The sequence below is a fragment of the Ursus americanus genome, chromosome 14 (genome assembly GCF_024610735.1).
Source record: "Ursus americanus isolate L20-20 chromosome 14, mUrsAme1.1.p, whole genome shotgun sequence".
Lineage (NCBI taxonomy): Eukaryota > Metazoa > Chordata > Mammalia > Carnivora > Ursidae > Ursus > Ursus americanus.
The window spans coordinates 36,801,628-36,818,236 of NC_142140.1; the positions used below are offsets into that span (position 1 = coordinate 36,801,628).

Here is a 16,609-nt window from a genome sequence, read left to right on the forward strand (position 1 = left end):
AAAGGCTCCTCACCGTGAAGGGGCCCAGGTAGGCCACGAAGCCGGCGGCCACCAGCACGTCACCGGAGATGTTGCCAAGCATATGCTCCAGGTTCTCCACGGTCTCCTGCCAGCGCACCTTCTCATCCGACAGCCCGTTGATGAGCTGCAGAGGCGGCCCCGTGGGGTGGGCTGTGGTTGGCCAGGCCAGGGGCTGGGGAAGGGGTGCAGGACCTCCCCCCAGCCAGACTCTCGCAGCCCAAAGGCCCTCCCAGCCGGCCCTGCCGACCTTGTCTGCGCGGCCCAGCCGCTGCTCGCACTGCTCGCACTTCAGCTCCAGCTCCTCCTTCTTGGCGATGCACTCCCGGTACTTGGTCTGCATCGTGGCGATGCCATCCTCCACCTCGCGCAGGCGCTGCTTGGCCTCCTCCAGGATCCTCTGTGTCACCTCCAGGTCATCCTGGGCCTCCCGCAAGGCTTGCTGCAGGCAGAGGGCCCAGGGCCAGCTTGCGGAGGGGCCCCGGGAGCGCCCTCGCCTTCCTCCCCCGCGCCCCCCAGCTGCACCTGGGCCTCACCCGCTTGGGCTCCACCGCCTTGGCCACAAAGTGGTACTTGTGCATGGCACGCACCCACTGGCAGATGGAGGTGCAGGCCTTGGACACCTTGGCAATCGCAGCCGGCTGGAACTCCTCGTTGTCAATGTACGGCTGGATGGCTTTGATCACCGCCTCCCCGATGTTATCCTGGGGCGGGGAACCCGGGGCATCAGGGGGCAGCTTTCCAGGGAGGAAGGGGCAGTGGGGCCTGCTGAGGAACACCCTGCTCGTGCTCTGAGCCCCACGCCCTGGCACAAGTGTCTTCCTCAGGGAACAAACAGAGTCCAGAAATGATCCAGGATTCCAGAGAATATGACGAGAGACTTCATCCACAAGAAACCATGCAGTCTCAAGGTCTGGTAATATGCAGGCCCCATTAAAAACTCACTTAGCAACAAGGGCTACTTCCTGACAGGTGTGGAGACCAGCGAGTGATTCTGATGCCCAAGCAGGCTCACGGTCAAGGGTATTAATCCTCGCCCTGAGAGCTCACCACACCCCCAGGGTTCCCATCCCACCCTGTGAGACTCCAACTCCGTAGTTCAGGATGAGCCCAGGAATCTGCATTGTTCATGAACTCCCAGAGCTCAGAGCCTGGGACCAGGGAGCCTGAGCACTGGCTGTGTGCACTCCCGATTTGGGCTGAATTAGGCGTGTGGGGCCTCTGGTTTCTAGACTGATAGAAGTGGAAGAGGAAAAATGGGGAAGCCTGTAGGGGGTCCAGCTGCCTATGAGCCATGATCTCCACCCTCCCAGCACAGCCTGGGGTGTCTGGGGCCCCATACTGACTCATGGAGGTGGGCGGGGGGCAGGCGCACAGGCAGTTGTCCCCTACCCAATTTCTGGGCTGAATAAAGTCCCCTAAGAGGGTGGTGGGCTCCAGGCTGACCTACCCACGAAGCAGACCCCAAGAGAGAATGTGGCCGTGGATACTGAGAGCCCCAGATAGACACCAGACAGAGAAACCCAGGGACAGACAGCAGAAGCTGAACCTCGGCTAAGGCTGAGGGAAAGGCAACGGTTGCACAGACAGTGCAAGTCTAGGCCAAGGCCATGGGGGTCTCAGGGAGGAAAGGGCACGAGAGGGGATCTCCAGGCTGCAGAGCTCTGGGGTGACTGCCACTCCCACCAGCCAGAGAGCTCCTCCGGGGCCAGGATATGGTCCCAGTCAGCTCTGTGGCAACGGGGCTGTGTGTGTTCCGGCAAAGGGAGACAGGAAAGAGAGCCCTACACTGGGGGTGGGGGGTGGGGACAGACTCCTCTGCCTGCTTCCCTGCCTCACTCACGGGTCTGCTCACTTTGTGCCCGGCATGCTCACCTTGTCGAACTTGAAGAGGCTGTCGAGGAAGCGGCCAGGGTCCTGCAGCAGCCCCTTGCCGGGCTCCCAGTAGTCGTCCACCTTGGAGCCAGGCCTCTCTCCAGGCACCTTCTTGGGCTTGATGCCCTTCATGATGCACATAGCCTCTATGACCAGCTTCACACCTGGAGGTGGCCGCTGCATGGCCCGGACCTGTGGGTCGGGCCAAGAGTGGGGAAGGGGAGACCCATCGCTGCCTGGATACCCCTGGGCAGGGACAGCTATCAGACAGGGTGGGCCCCACCAACCCAGCTCCTACCACCACAGACAAAGGGCATGCCTCTGCCAGTGGTCCCTTCTGCTCCCCCACATAGCCAGGCCTGACCACAAGATCCTAGGTGCTCATTTCTCAGGACCCAAAGCCCTCCCTGTGTGCCTGTCTGGGCCGTGGGGGTTGGTACAAGGAGGTAAGGGCAGGCAGCTGGGTTCAAGCCCTAGTTCTACCCACACCTCTCAGCACAGGACCCCCAAGGGATGTGGAGAGAGAGGGCCTGGGGGCCAGAGGCACTGGGACAGATGCCAAGGGGGAAGCTTCGGGCGCCACCTGGCCACCCACCTCGGTCACGTCATTCTTGTTGAGGTTGCGCAGGCTGGCCAGGGCTGCATCCAGGGCAGGCAGGGCCTCATCCAGATCCTTCTGGGCGTCGTCAGCAATAGCTTGTGCTTTCCTGGCCTTCTCATTGGCCTTGATCTCCTCTGCTTGCACCGAATTCCGGGTCTCCTGAGCAATGGCTGTGTCCACCTGGGGACCAAAGGCAGGGAGGGCCCAGCTGGTGATGTGCCGGGAACAGGTGTGTCCACCCCGTTCTCCTTCCTGCATCTCACTCTCCCTGGGATAAAGGGAAATGAGGACAGGGATGCACCATTCTCCAAGGGCCCTCTTGGAGCTCTGGGAACGCGAGAAGCCCATTCCAAGTGCTCATGGTGGGCCTGGCATGGGGCTCAGGGCTTTACATGTTTGAGCATGACTGCCCTCCAGGGAAGGACCCCCTAAGCCTTTAGGACATCGCCAGGCAAGACAGAGAAAGGTGCTCCCCCACATCACGTCCTTTCTATCTGCTGGAAACATTTCCGATACACTGACTGTGCAGAGCAGGAGGCGACCGCTTCTACCAGGAAGCTGTCATAAGGAACTTGCGAATCTGAGATGTCTGCTGTGCGGAGCCGGCCCTCGAACTCGGGGGTCTCATGAAGACTTGGAGGGAGACTTGGGCAGAGTCTGCCTGTGGCAGCCTGCCACTCAGTCCCTTTTGTGGTGACCAGGGTTTGGGCTGCCTGTCTTGCTCTTCACCATCTCCCCTGCCCAGTGCAGGGCCTGGCACAGAACAAGTTCCAAGCAAACTCTTGTTGAATAAACAAATGACTACTGACTGAGGAGCTAGCAACCTGCAGAGGTAAGGCAGCCAGCAGTCTCGTGGTTGCATGGGGAACCCGAGCATCCTCAGACATGGTCAGACAACAGGGAGGAGGGCCAGGGAGCACCCCTGACCTTGATCTGCTCCATGGTGAGCACGGTGTCCTTGGCAGCCTCTTCCAGCAGGGGGCGCATCATCTCCAGCTCCTCCTGCATCTTGGCCACGTCCTCGGAAGTGCGCAGCAGCTGGAGGATGGGGGGGGCGGCACAGAGAGGAACGGGTGTGACAGGGTCCCAGAAAGAGAGCTGGGCATGGAGGGGGTTGGGGAGAGGGTCCTGCAGGGCCGCCCATCCTCATTCATGAGTGAGAGGCTGTGGCTGGTTGCCCAGCGAGCCCTAGAGGAAGGGAGCAGTCCCCTGAAAATCTGTGGGGTGACCTGTTTTGGCCTTGCCCTTATTCATTTGGTAAGGGAGGAAGCTACCCATTTAAACACTGCAGCCTGCCGACTGAGGGCTGGGCCTCCCCGGGTCAGGGCTAAGCCCGAGCAGGCAGAACCACGGGCTGCTAGCCATTGCCCACAAAGCCCCACTCTGGCCCACCTTGTCAAGGCCACTCTTCATGCGGTTCTTGGCAGTTTTCAGCTCCTGTTTCTTCTGCCCAATTAGGATGGAGAAAATATTAAGCAGCTCCAGGTAGCTCTTGGGGGTCACGTAGTTGTGACGGGCCAGCTCAGCCAGGTACTCGACACACTTCTGGGCCACCGACTGGTGGATGTATACGCAAACCTGAATCTGTGGGGTGGGAGACCACTGATGCCAGCCTTGTAGGGCCCCAGCAAAGACAGGGCAGCCTGGTCCCAAGGAGGGGGTCACATGTAAGGACCTCAATGCCTCTCACACTCACTGCCTCCTATGATCCTCATAACCTCCGGGTCAAGGTCACCTCTTCTGCAGAAGAAAAACTCATGACCCAGAGAAATCAAGGGGCTCATTTAAGTTCACACAGCTGTCAAGGGCAGAGCTGCCTTTGAACGTGAACCCAGGTGTCTTCCCAATCTTGGCCCCGTGTCCTCATCACAGGTCCTAAGGCCTGTCTCTCTCTGAGAGTCCTAAGGTGGGACCTGGGGGAACAGAGGACCCAAGGCCTCAGCATAGCTGAAGAGGGAAACGGGCTCGCTCCAGTTCTTGGCCCCCAGGTGACGCTCACTCTCTGGGTTGGACCAGACAAATCTAGCCCCCCATCAGTGGTCTTTGGTTGTGTCAGAGGGCTCTTTGAAGAAAACTGCCACAAAGCCCTGAGGGAATTAAAGAAACAGTGACTGTGTAACTGTGTGTCCAACCTCCCGTACCACCGTGACAACCTTGTGGCATTGCCATGATGACACAGATGAGGAAACAGGCTTGGAGCAGGTCAAGCTGTCGGTCCCAATGCCCATGGGTGTTGGGCCTGGGACTCTCGCACAGGCCCCAGTGACCGTAAGCCTAACCCTAAACCAGGTCCCCCTGACAGGCTGTTCCTCACCAAGACACCTACCAGTCCTCTAATTACTTCAGCAGTGGCTGCCAGGTCTGGGATCTCATTCAGGAACATGGTGGCCACAGACTCCAGGGCCTCTGCCGGCCATTCGTTAAACCAGTCAATGGTACAGCAGTTGACGAGGGAGGGGAACTGCCTCAAGCGGGCTCGGAAGACCTCTCCGATGGGGCTGGGGGACCAGGAGGCCAAATGAGACACCGACTCCCACCCCCAGGAGTCCAGGAGCCTCCTCACGGCAGGCCCGTCCCCGCATGGCCACAATGGCCGCCTGTACCTCATACACAGCACCACGTGGATATTGCTGCGCACACGCCTGGTGTAGGCGGCCATGAGATTGGCCTTGGTGGGCTGCAGGCCCTGCTCCTGGATGTGGGGCCGCATGGTGCTGATGATCTGGTCCTGCTCATCCGGGCTGTAGAGGTTGGGAATGTCGCCTGAGTTCAGGACATTGTTGATGTCCTCCAGGAAAGACTCGTTCTTGATCTGGGGGGAGATGAGAGTACAAAAGTTAAGCCTTGATGATGGCCCCTGGGTGTTGGTCTCCCTGGACCTTCACAGCAGCCCCATTTTACAGACCATACTACTGAGGCTCAGAGAAGCTCAGGGTCATACAAGTGACCTCGCAAGTCAGGGTCTAGGACTCATACCCAGGCCTGCCCTACCGCGGAGACTCTGACATCACCACTGGGCTGTGGAAAGGCCCTGCGTCCTGGGTGGGGGATGTGGCACCTTATTCTCACTTTCCAGGCCTCCCCATGCCTCAGTTTCCTCGCAGGAGGAAACCAGGCCCCAGGCAGAAATAGGTCCTTGCCAGACTACATGAGGGGACCCTGGGGGTAGGGGCAGGGCTGGGAACAGAGGGGACCCTGCACAGAGTGGGACACATTCCAGAGCTTCCGCCTCGGCCCCATTCTGACCACCAGCCAGGTTGAAGCACTACTTGATTTGTTTCGAGACCCCAGAACCACCACCTCACTTTCTCTTAGAGACCTAGGGCCAGGCCTCCTGCCTAGGGAGCTCTAGAGGGAGCAGCCCCCATAAGGGGCACCATGGGCACAGTGCTTCGGACACGAGTCCTGTGGTCCTCGAGGAGGGAAGCCTCTGGCCAGTGAGTGTGGTGTCACCTGTGGTCAGCTATGGTGCCCTTGGGGTATAGTAGTGACCTATGCCTCCCTAGCTCTGACAGGCTGGGTTTGGCCCCATGCACCTGACCCACCCAATTGTGGGCCCCCCACCCCCAGTCCCAGCCATCCCTCCAAACATCCACCCCAACTGATAGTGACCTGGGCCCGAAGGACCAACTACTTTCTAGGATGCCACACAGGAATGGGGTCGTATCCAGCCCACCCTGCCCCCTGCCCCCTGCCCCCTGCCCCCTGCCTGTGGCCGTGGCACCTGAGTGTCAGAGAACAGGAAGGTGATGGGCAGGCTATGCAGGCCAGCCTTGAGCAAGATCTTCTTGACATCTTCACGCCACTCGGTCATGCCGTAGTTCTTGGATAGCTCAATCTGGAAGCACTCGTACTCGGCCCTGCAGACAGGAGTTTGGGTGGAGGCGTGCCAGAGCTCGAGGCCAAGTGCTGAGCGGTGGGTGCCCTCACCCCACCCCAGCCATCTGGAGTCTGGCTCCCATCCTGGGCAGATCTGCCGGCTTTCCAGGCCCTGAACCTGCTCTCTTGCCTCCGGACCTCTGCCTGAGCTGTTCCCAGGCCTGGAACGCCCTTCCCGTCCATCCTCCCAGCTCTGATCCTGAGAGGAGGCCGCGGCCATGTCGTCTAGGAATTCCTCCCGGATGTCTGCGGCCACACCGCCCTCCTCACAGCACCATAGGGCACTGCTGTTGCCTCTCCTTGGAGCTGAGGTCCTCTGCCCAGTGCGTTCAGACACCCGTGGCTGGGGGCCTGGCCCGGGTGGCCCCAGCTCCCCCAGCTGTGGAAGGACATAAACAGAAGACACAGCCTGCCACCGGCCACCCAGTGCCCAGCATGCCCGCGGCCCTCACATGTGCGAGGCCAGCCGTGTGAGGGAGCTGCGGCCGCTGCCGCCCACGCCCAGCAGCAGCACGTTGCCCAGGGCCTGGCGCAGGGTGCGGCTGATGCGGCAGATGTGGCTCATGGCATCCACGAAGAGGACCAGCCTCAGCTTGGCCGTGTTGATCTGGTTGTAGTCTTCCATGTACTCCTCAATCACCTGCATCATCTGGGGCCCGGGAGGGAGGGGGAGACCTGGGTCCTCTCTCCAACCCCATGCACTAGGACCCCCCACGGAACGCACCCCCCCCACGGCCAGCCCTCCTCCTCTGCCGGGTGGGGTGCGGGGCCTGGCTTCCAAAGGATATGGCCCCATGCACCTGACCCACCCAACTGCGGGCCCCCCGGCCCCAGTCCCAGCCATCACTCCAAACACCCACCCCAAATGATGGTGACCTGGGCACGAAGGACCGACCACTTTCTAGGATGCTATACTGGGATGGGGTCGTATCCAGCCCACCCTGGACCCTGCCCCCTGCCTGCGGCTGTGGCACCTGAGTGTTGGGGAACAGGAAGCCAGACCTGTTCAGAAGCTAGACCTAAATGAGGCCAGACCTGTGGGATACACAGAGGCCTGAGGGGCGGGGTCAGACCTGGCCTCTTTCCTCTGGGCCTCGCCAGGTGCACTGAGCTGGGGCCCTTGTGAGAGCTCCTGGGAATGAGGAGGGGATGTGTGTGCAGGGAAAGCACTGGGAGGCCCACTCCAGCCACGCAGCTCCAAGGCCTCTGACGAGGTCTCTTCCATGCCTCCCTGGGGTCCTGACTCAGATCTGTGCCCCCAGGGGCCCTGCTGCCCCTCTGTGGGCAGGATGACAGCCCCTCCCACAGGCCAGCACGTCCATGTTCACAGCGCCTGTCCCAGATGAACCACAGGCTTATCCTCGGAGGCAGGCCAAACAGGGCCTGCTGCACTCTTCAGAGAGGTGAGGAAACGGGACCTAGAGAGGCAAGGGCTGGCCTTCCAAGTCCTGACCCTCTGGTCATAGCGTGGTGGTCTGTCCGTAGCGCTGCAGAGGGCCGGGGTCCTGGGCGGGGGGGCAGAGCGAAGGGGCCCCTCACCTTCTTCTCGCTGGTGATGAGTTCGTAGGACTTGACATCGGAGCCTGGCGACATGAAGTCCCCGTAGAGGATGGGCTGGAAGGGACAGACCTCGACAAAGGTCACCTTCCACTGCTCCATGCAGCTCTCCAGTAGTTTGTCGAACCAGCCTCGGTCGTCGTCGCTCACCAGCCGGTCGCGGAACACGCGGCAGCTCTCGTGGTACCACAGCCGCAGCAGCTGCACCTTGTCCTGCAGCCGCCCCACGTCAGCGCCTGCCCCTTGTCCCCCGAGGACCCCGTCCCACACCATGCTGCCCACGCCCAGCTGGCCAAGTGCCCGCTGGGACCCAGCTTCTCCCCTCTCAGGGCCCCCACGGCTGCTCAAACCCCAAGCCTGGGAGGAATGCCTGGTTCTTACACCTTCCCAACGCCCCGCCTCTAGCTGCTCCGCAAGCCCCTCGGACTCCTGCTGCCGCCTCCATCCGGGCTTCCCCGCCTCTCCCTGGGTGAGTAGATGGCCCTCAGGAAGCTCCCGGGCCCTTCTCGCTACCTTTTTGGCTATAGCTTGGCAAGGCCAGGGCTGGCGTCTGTCCTGTTCACCAAGTCTCCCCAGCTCCAGGCTCTGCACGCACTGACCCATCCACCCCCCATTCCAAGTGCACATCTGTCCCCCATCGACCCCCAGGGCTCCCATCAGCTTCAGGACCCTATGGCTCCCGCAGCGGACAGTCTGCCCCAGCCCACCCAGCACACTGACAGCCCACTCCCTGCCACGGTCCTGCTCCGTCCTCCTGGGCATCTGGTCCCTAGAGTGCATCCCTCTCACTCTTCCTCCCAAATCTTCCACACAGGGCCTCCACCAGGAACCCTCTCTCTCCCTTGCCTTGCCCTGGATCCTTCTGTGTGATCCCCATCATCGCTGCCAGCCTAGGCATGGGTCTGAGCTGCAAGCCAGGCCGCTGCTATAGGAAAGCAGGGGGCCTGGAGCCCAGCCTGCAGCCCAGCCTGCTCCTGGCCCCACCCGGGGCCTGGCCAGCTCAAGGCTGGGCTGTGTTGGAGCGGTAGTAAGGCCGAAAATCGAGGGGCTGGGGAGGACGCTGAGGGCACTGTGGGCTCTCCTCCGCTGGACACTGGGAAGGGAGGCTGCCGGATTCTCACCTCGACCTTAGCCGGGTCGGCCATGAGCATACCCTGGAAGACCTTGGAGAGGTCCCTCAGGTTGAAGGTGTAGTGGGACTTGGCCGGGGTGGGCAGCAGCTGGGAGGTGATGGTGGAGTACACCATGATGGTGGCTTCCACGAGGGGGCCTGCGAAGTGGGCGATGGTGGGGGCGCCAGCTGTGGGAACGGGAGGGTGGGCCTGAGTCACACGGGCGGGGGCTCCCTGTACCGCCTCTGTGGATCCTGACCCCCTACCTCTGCCAGGGCTGTGTTCTCCCGCAGATGCCCTCTCCCCAGCCTGCGGGCGTGGGCTCCACCTGTCCTTCAGCCCCTCTTGGACGCCACCTCCCCCACAAGCTCTTCCTGATGCCCCGCAGCCTGGGGTGAGGGGTCTCCTTCTCTGAGCCCCCCTTCTACAGCCTCGTTACCGACAGGCTGTCGGGCACTGGGGCGCATCCACGGAACCGGGGACACTAATGGGGTCAGTGCTGGCCGGGGCCCTTACTGCCTTGCCCTGTGCGGCCGTGTCCCAAACCCTGGTGCTCAGCCATGACCCGCAGGGCTTACCAGCCCCTCGGAGCGGCTGCCAACACCAGCCTGCATTTTCATTACTAACAGAATCTGGTTTCTTGTTCTTTAAAAACTATTCAACTCTTTGCTGGGAACCAAAATTCCATCAGTGGGAACTTGGGGCAGAGGGAGTCCCCTGAAGTGGAAAACAAGTAAAGAAGGGGCAGAAGGGCTCATCCATTATTACCACAGGCACTGTTCTCGGTCCTGGGCACAGAGGGTGGTCCCAACAGACCCACTCCTCACCCTCCAGCTGCCATTCTGTGGGGCTCTTCAGCAGAGCGGACAGAATGCCATGCAGATGCCTGCCGCAGGACAGCAGTGTTGGGGGAGCCAGGGTTGGCGTAATGCCGGGGGAGGCCTCATGAGGAGGGACGCTCGAGCAGAGAACTGGAGAAGGGTAGTGTAAGCTGGCCCGGAACCGGAGCAAGTGTGCCAAGGCCTGGGGTGTTCAGGACCAGTGAGGAGGGGATGAGAGTAGAGAGGTGACGAGGGGCAGGGATGGCTCCGCCTGCCACTGTTGGCACTTGGGCTCTTGCCTGCAGTTGAGCTGACGAGGAACGTGATCCCGATGAATGTGTGAATGGGTCCCTCGGGCAGAGATGACTAGGGGGCTGGGTGGGAGGGGGCGGTGGGGTGAGGGAATGGGGATGGGGGGGTTCACCTGACCTGAGAGGAGGGGCTACCCTCCAGCAACAGTGACGGCCCGGGAACGTGAGGACTGAGAGAGCTGAGCGTTGGCCTGGCCACACGAGGCCACCGGTGACAAGGGCACACTCCGGGGAGTGTTGAGGCACAAGGGAAAGTGGGAAGGGTGGCTGGTGCCAGCCTGAAGGCACAGTGCTCTTGAGCCGTGCTGTCCACGTGAGCAGAGAACTGGAGAGCTGGCCAGGGTGGGTGGGAAGGGGCCCAGAGCGGCTGTTCTGTGCTTTGTTGTTAAGGTGGGGGAAATCGGGACCCGTCTGCTTGCTGATGGACCGGCCCAGTGGGTCCCCCCCACCCCCACACACGTGTTCTTACGCAGTGTGTTGGGGGGTGGAGCCACAGCCTCCAGCAGACAATCTGGGGTGGGATTCAGGCTTAAGAGAAGGGCTCTTTGGCCGCGCCCAGGAGAAAGACTGCTCATTCCCAGGGCCAAGACAGAGCCAACAGAGGCCTGGGTGCAGGTGAGTGGGGGACAGGGAAGCCTCAGGAGGACGCTGCCTTCTGATGGCCTCCTTCAGCTGAGGTGGGGGAAGAGGTGGGACGTGTGGCGGGACTGGAGACCTGACGCGGTCAGTCACCCCGCTGCACTGACCACCAGATCCGCCCTGTGCAAGGCTGCCACACCAGAGATGCCCGCTCCTTGGACAGGGCCGGCCTCTTTGGAGCCTCCGCTTCCTTACACAGGGTGGGAGTTTGCTGGATTCCTTTATTCACTCATTCAACTCACATTTACCTTGCTTTTACTACGGGTTGTACATAGCCCAGGCACTGAAGGCCTGACTGCTGTGTGAATGGTTGAATGAGCCTGTGAAGGCGTTTGCTCTAGCTCAAGGGCCCCACGTGAGCCAGAGGATGGTTCTCTGTGGCCACTGGGACCCAGCCTCAGCTGCACGCAACTGGAGCCCAGGGCTCACTCTGGCAGCAGCACCCCACCCCACCCAGGCCCTGTCCAGGCCGGCACTTACGCACGGGCTCCCGGTAACTTCTCTCCCCGAGGAGTCCATCTGGAGGGTTGAGGGAGAGACACGGGGCTCAGAGTTAGGTGGGTCCCTTGCTGCCCACCTTGGCCAGCTGGGCCAAACTGGGCAACCCCCAGAGCAAAGTGCCCCCACCCCTTGCTGGGCCTGTAGGCAAGTTCTGGCCTATCAGCTCTGGCGGCAGGGCAGGCCAGGCCAGAGGAGGCAAGGCCTGACTCCCAACACCCACCACCTGGCACAGTGCCAAGGGAAGTTCAAAGGTCAGAGTGTATGTTAGACAGGAGGTGGGCTGGTGGGGAAAACTGCATCCTGATGCAGTGGAAGGTCAGGCCACTTCGTCTATTTCTATCTTGGTGGTTCTTCCTGATTTATGAAAGTAACATCCTTCCACCAGCTTTTCTGGGCAAGTACTAACATACACGTGTGTACTTATGCAGGTGAACTCACAGGTGCACATATGTATAAATCATATATTCAGCAATCACCACGTGCCAGGCTTCATGCTAGATGCTACATGCGATGTCTTATTTAACCTTCGTGACTTGGGACGGTGGGCACTAATATCATCGCCCATTACACAGATGGAGAAACTGAGGCTCGGAGAGGTTCATGAATTTCCCAAAGGTAACACAGCTGAGTAAAGGGTAAGCCAGGGCTGAAGTCAGTGCCTCAACCACTCCACCCTTTCCAGCAGCTGCACAGCTCTTAGGAGTGGCTTCCCAGGCCTGGGCTTCTGCCTTTGTCCAGGGTGTCCCCCACTTCCAGCCGGTGCTCACCCATCCAACTGCCCAGGATGGTGGAGAAGATGCGCTTCTTGCTGACCTCGTCCATCTCGGCAAAGGACAGGTAGTTGAAGTGGCGGGTCAGCCGTGGGGTGATGGCATTCCTGCCTCCACCCGGGGGGCCCATGGCACAGACAAAGTTGATGTCCACCAGGTGCTTGAAGGCTCCTGGAGTGGAGGCAGGAAGTCAGGAGACAGCCCTGCCCAGGGCTGAATTATGACTTTTTGTGGGCCCTAAGCACTTTGCCCTCAAGGGTCTCCTCCTCTATACCAAATATTGAAAGTGATAATTTATAACAGTATTGGAATAAAGACAGATATGTCAACATCATACATTTAAAATGTTCTTTACCCTTAAAAGTTCATTTTCCCGATGATCTTAAAAGAAATCAAAACATTTCTGCGGACCCTCTAAAAATACTGTGGGCAGTAGGCCCTGTGCCTCCCCTGCCTAACGGATGAGGCGCCCTGCCCTGCCCAGCATGCCCAGCCCGCACCCCACTGGCCCAGGCCGGCCGGCACGCACCAATGACCTTGCGGTCATACCAGCCGCCGTGGTCCATCCACTGGCGCAACAGCTCGATGGGTGGCTGGGCGCCATATGTCTCCAAGGCTGGCATATTCAGGTCATCGATGAAGAAGATGAAGTTGCGCCCCAGGGGCGGCCCAAACACACCCTTTCGCCTGTGGGGAGGGGCTGTGTGAGCCCAGCACCCACTGGCACCAGGTCCTCTGGGAAACCAGGGGTGGTAAGATGGCAACTGCCTTCAGCTTCCTCTGAATTGTTAGACCTCTTGAGCAGCCCCTTGTCCTATTCTGAACATCCTGGGACGTCATGCTTGGTTGCCCTGAGTCTGGGCTCCCTTCAAGTTGAGTCCTGCCTTGCAGGCAGAAGCATATCAAGCCCCACCCAAGTACCCAGCCCAGGGCAAGCGCCCCTGGCCGGGCTTAGGAATTCCTGATGGATGAAGGGTCTAGAACAGTCTGCAAGAGAGCTCAGGGCCCTCTAGGAAGTTTTTGGCCAACCCGAGAGCATAATTTGGTGAGGAGCTGGGAAAACAGCTGGGTGAGCAGGCTGGGAGGACACTGGGGCATAGAAAGGAAGGAGGTGCCTGCCTCTTGTCCAGCTTGCTGTCGATGAGGTCCTGGGTTTGGTTGGCCGACGTTCGGGCTGAGAAGGTGAGGAAGTGGCTGATGTACTCTGGCGGCAGGTTCTTGAGCAGCTTGTCGGAGATTGTGAGCGTCTTCCCCGTGCCTGTTGGCCCGATGCACAGAACCTAGGAGAACAGGGATCACGTGTTCAAGACTCACACTGGGTCTGGCACACGGCAGGAGCTTCCCCCCTGTCAATGTGGGAGGCCAGCCACCCCCCAACTCGGGCCTTGGCGTGGGTGAGGCTGGGCACGGCGGGCGCACTCACGGGCTTGTGGTTGACGAGCAGCATGTCCAGCAGGCAGGACATCTGCACCGTGTCCATGGTAGGCACGATGATGTCGCAGTAGTTGGTATCCGGCATCATGGTGAATGGAGTCGAGGAGTCCATCCACTTCACCCAGGCCACCTGGAAGCACAGGTAGCTCTGGGCTGGGCCCAGAACCCCGCTCCACTCCGCTCTGCCCAGTGCACCAGGACGACGAGGACATGCACTGCTAGGCCATGGCAAGACAGCCCATGTGAGGGGCTGCTTGGGACTGAAACAGGAAGCCCCGTGCCCTCCTGTCTGCTCAGGGTGGGGCGTCCCAGAACCACTGGGAGTGGGGGGCTCTCTGCACACAGCTGCCCAGGTTGGGGGCTTCCTAGAGACTGCTTAGGTCTCAGCGTCAGGCAGGTGTCCTGGCAACTGGACAGCCTAGAAGTCAAAGGCCTCTGCTGTTCAATTTCAGGCTATCCGAGGGTGTGGGGGCCAGAACCATAGGTGTTGGCATCACTGGGATACGGAGAGATCCCCCAGCCTGGTCTCCCCCAGGCATCCCTACCTGCATGATTTCCTTCACCCACAGGTGTGACCCAGCTTGCAGACCTCCCTTGATGAGGGGGCTTGCTATGGTCAAACCACAGGTCGCACTGGGGACAGTTCTGATTGTTAGACTCAAGTGTGCCCTGTGAGATCCCCGGCAGGACCATGCGTAGTGGCCATCTCTGCAGACGCCTCTCTGCCCCCTCCTCGTCCTGGGCTGGGGTCCTGATGCTGGAAGCACAGTAGGCTCCCGGAGCCCTCGCTGGCTGATAGGAGCGATGGGACCCCACGGCAGGCCAGGAGGGCTTGCTGCCCAGCCCTAAGGACACCCAGCCCCTAGGAAAATGGGGATTCTAAGTAGAACTGGGTCAGCCATCCCTGGGCTCAGCATCAACATGGAGGAAGCAATACATGTGGTCGGGAAGGGAGGAATGCCAACATCTCCCGCTCCCACGTTCAAGTCCAGCTCTGCCACCCACTAGCTGGGTGTGGCTGTTCTGAGCCTCAATTTCCTTATCTGGAAATTGGGCACAATAATAACCACACTGTGGGTCTGTGAGGATCCATGAGATAATGCAAATACCCACCACCTGAGACCTGTGGCCATCCGCATGGGCTCCTCTCTGCAGTCATTATTCATCGAGGAGGACAGCCACCACCCAGTGGGCCCTTCCGTCCTGCCCCCTCGACACAGGCCTGCATTCACCTGCTTGCCCTCCTCATCTTCGTCCTCATCGTCGTTGGTGCTGCTGATGCCTGCGTCCTCCAGCCTGTAATCGAACACCAGCCCCTCCTCCGGGAAGTGCATGGTCAGCTGCGAGGGACCGGAGGAAAACCAGGCTGTGAGGCCCAGGAGTCTGCCTGGCTGCTTGTCCCTGGGGGCCTGGGCCCCCGGACGGCCCCAGAACACCCAGCATTCGGCACACACATCCGGGACCTGGGAGCCCCGCCCGGGGGCTGCCGCCTCTCACGTTTTCTATCTTCATCTTGATCCTGAGCCAGTGGCTGAAGCTGATGCGGCCGGCGCTGTCCCCTGTGGCACCCACACTCCAGATCAGGGAGAAGATGAACCAGGGCTCAATCAGCTCTGGGATGCGACTCAGCTTTTCGGGGGGTATCTTCCTGAGGCCCTGGGGACAGTGGGGACCGCATCAGGCCCAGGCAAGAACAGTGCTGAGCAGCCCAAGGAAGCGGGGGTGGGGGGCATCCCTGGGCCTCTGCCATGTGGTCTGGTGTCTCTGCAGCAGACCAGATGGGGTGACTCCATAACCCATGTGAGCCAATCCGAATCTCTCTTCCGGGAAGCTGGGCTTGGGGTTCAGGGCCCTCGGGTGCCCAGGACAGAGAGCAGGGACGGGAAGGAACAGGCCCCCAGCCCCACTTGCTCAGAGCTGTACCTCTTTCGGCAGAAAGGGCCTGAAGAAGCAGTCTAGCAGCTTGAGGAGACTCAGGGTCAGGTTGCTGTTAGTTGAGGCGATCACCTCCCTTACCGAGTGCCGGACGAAAGTGATGGAGCCCTACGGGGGATGAGCACCTGGCTCTTGTGGCTGGTGGCCAGAGCGCCCTGCTGCCCCACCTGGGCCGGGCACACGGTGACCTCGCTTACCTCCAGGAAGCGGACAAAGAGGGCCTTGAAGCGCTCCTCATAGGGCTTGAATAAGGCAGGGAGCCTCCTCAGCCAGCCCTCGACAAAGGGCATGAGCCCCAGGATGCTGGGCTCCAGGTACACCATGCCGCAGCGGGACACTGTGGCTGGGGAGGCCACTGCCAGGTCCTGCACCTCGAACATCATGGTCATCGCCTGGCACCAAGATGGACTGTGTGAGTGGGCTGGCTGCCGGTTCCCAGGGCCGGGAAAGGGGCTGCAGAGCCACGGGGACAGCAACGGTGGGCAGGCCGCAGGGCAGGCTGGGGACCAGGAGCAGTGGTGGGGTGGCGGGGACTCAGGAACCCCTCGGTCCTCAGCTGATAACATAGCTCTCCCTGGGGCCGTGAGAAGAACCAAAGTCAGGAGATTCCTGGCTGCTCTGTGGCCAGCCTAGGAGCAGGGCATTTTGGGGTCTCTGGAGCAATGGAATGAGAGCTGTGGGCTATGCTGCCGAACCTCCAGGCGCTCTCAGCAGGGCTCAAGAGACCAGCTCCGAGCAGCTACCACGAATGGCTCTCCCACCAGGTGAAAGCCCTCCTCCTCTGAGAACCACACCTCACACACCAGGCAGATGGCCCTGGGGCCAGGGGTGTATACCACCTGCCTCCCAGACTCCTGTCTCGTTGCTAAGACGTCTGAGCCAGACTGGGCCACCATGGCCACAAGTGGGCCTGGGAGGCACAAGGCAGAGTCAGCCAGAGAGCGGTGGGTGGTCGTCCCAGACCTGGGCCCAGCGCATCCCAGAACGTGGTCTGCAGAAGGGCAGCCCTGGGCAGCGGCCCCCGACATGGCCGAGGTGCGGGAGCTTCGGGGCAGGGACGGCCTGGGAGGCAGCCGTGGCCCTGAGAAGGAGCGGGATGAGGCTGGCCAGCATGTTGTGGCCCCCAGGGCCACCAGCTGCAGAGGAGAGCTGGGAA

The 16,609-nt window shown here is 60.8% G+C and overlaps 1 protein-coding gene across 1 annotated transcript in view; it reads right to left on the reverse strand.

The window, feature by feature from the left end:
• DNAH1 (dynein axonemal heavy chain 1) overlaps positions 1-16,609 on the reverse strand; it is a 72,287-nt gene that overhangs the window by 10,135 nt on the left and 45,543 nt on the right. The window contains exons 37-58 of the mRNA XM_087867002.1: positions 15,651-15,845; positions 15,442-15,561; positions 15,016-15,174; positions 14,751-14,858; positions 13,508-13,648; positions 13,204-13,364; positions 12,614-12,771; positions 12,082-12,255; positions 11,294-11,332; positions 9,052-9,230; positions 7,913-8,143; positions 6,826-7,022; positions 6,219-6,354; positions 5,098-5,306; positions 4,821-4,992; positions 3,887-4,078; positions 3,422-3,532; positions 2,489-2,674; positions 1,894-2,085; positions 555-722; positions 269-460; positions 14-145 (exon numbers count right to left, since the gene is read on the reverse strand). Of these exons, the coding sequence (XP_087723128.1) occupies positions 14-145; positions 269-460; positions 555-722; positions 1,894-2,085; positions 2,489-2,674; positions 3,422-3,532; positions 3,887-4,078; positions 4,821-4,992; positions 5,098-5,306; positions 6,219-6,354; positions 6,826-7,022; positions 7,913-8,143; positions 9,052-9,230; positions 11,294-11,332; positions 12,082-12,255; positions 12,614-12,771; positions 13,204-13,364; positions 13,508-13,648; positions 14,751-14,858; positions 15,016-15,174; positions 15,442-15,561; positions 15,651-15,845 (3,552 nt within the window). The remainder of the gene's footprint in view (positions 1-13; positions 146-268; positions 461-554; positions 723-1,893; positions 2,086-2,488; positions 2,675-3,421; positions 3,533-3,886; positions 4,079-4,820; positions 4,993-5,097; positions 5,307-6,218; positions 6,355-6,825; positions 7,023-7,912; positions 8,144-9,051; positions 9,231-11,293; positions 11,333-12,081; positions 12,256-12,613; positions 12,772-13,203; positions 13,365-13,507; positions 13,649-14,750; positions 14,859-15,015; positions 15,175-15,441; positions 15,562-15,650; positions 15,846-16,609) is intronic.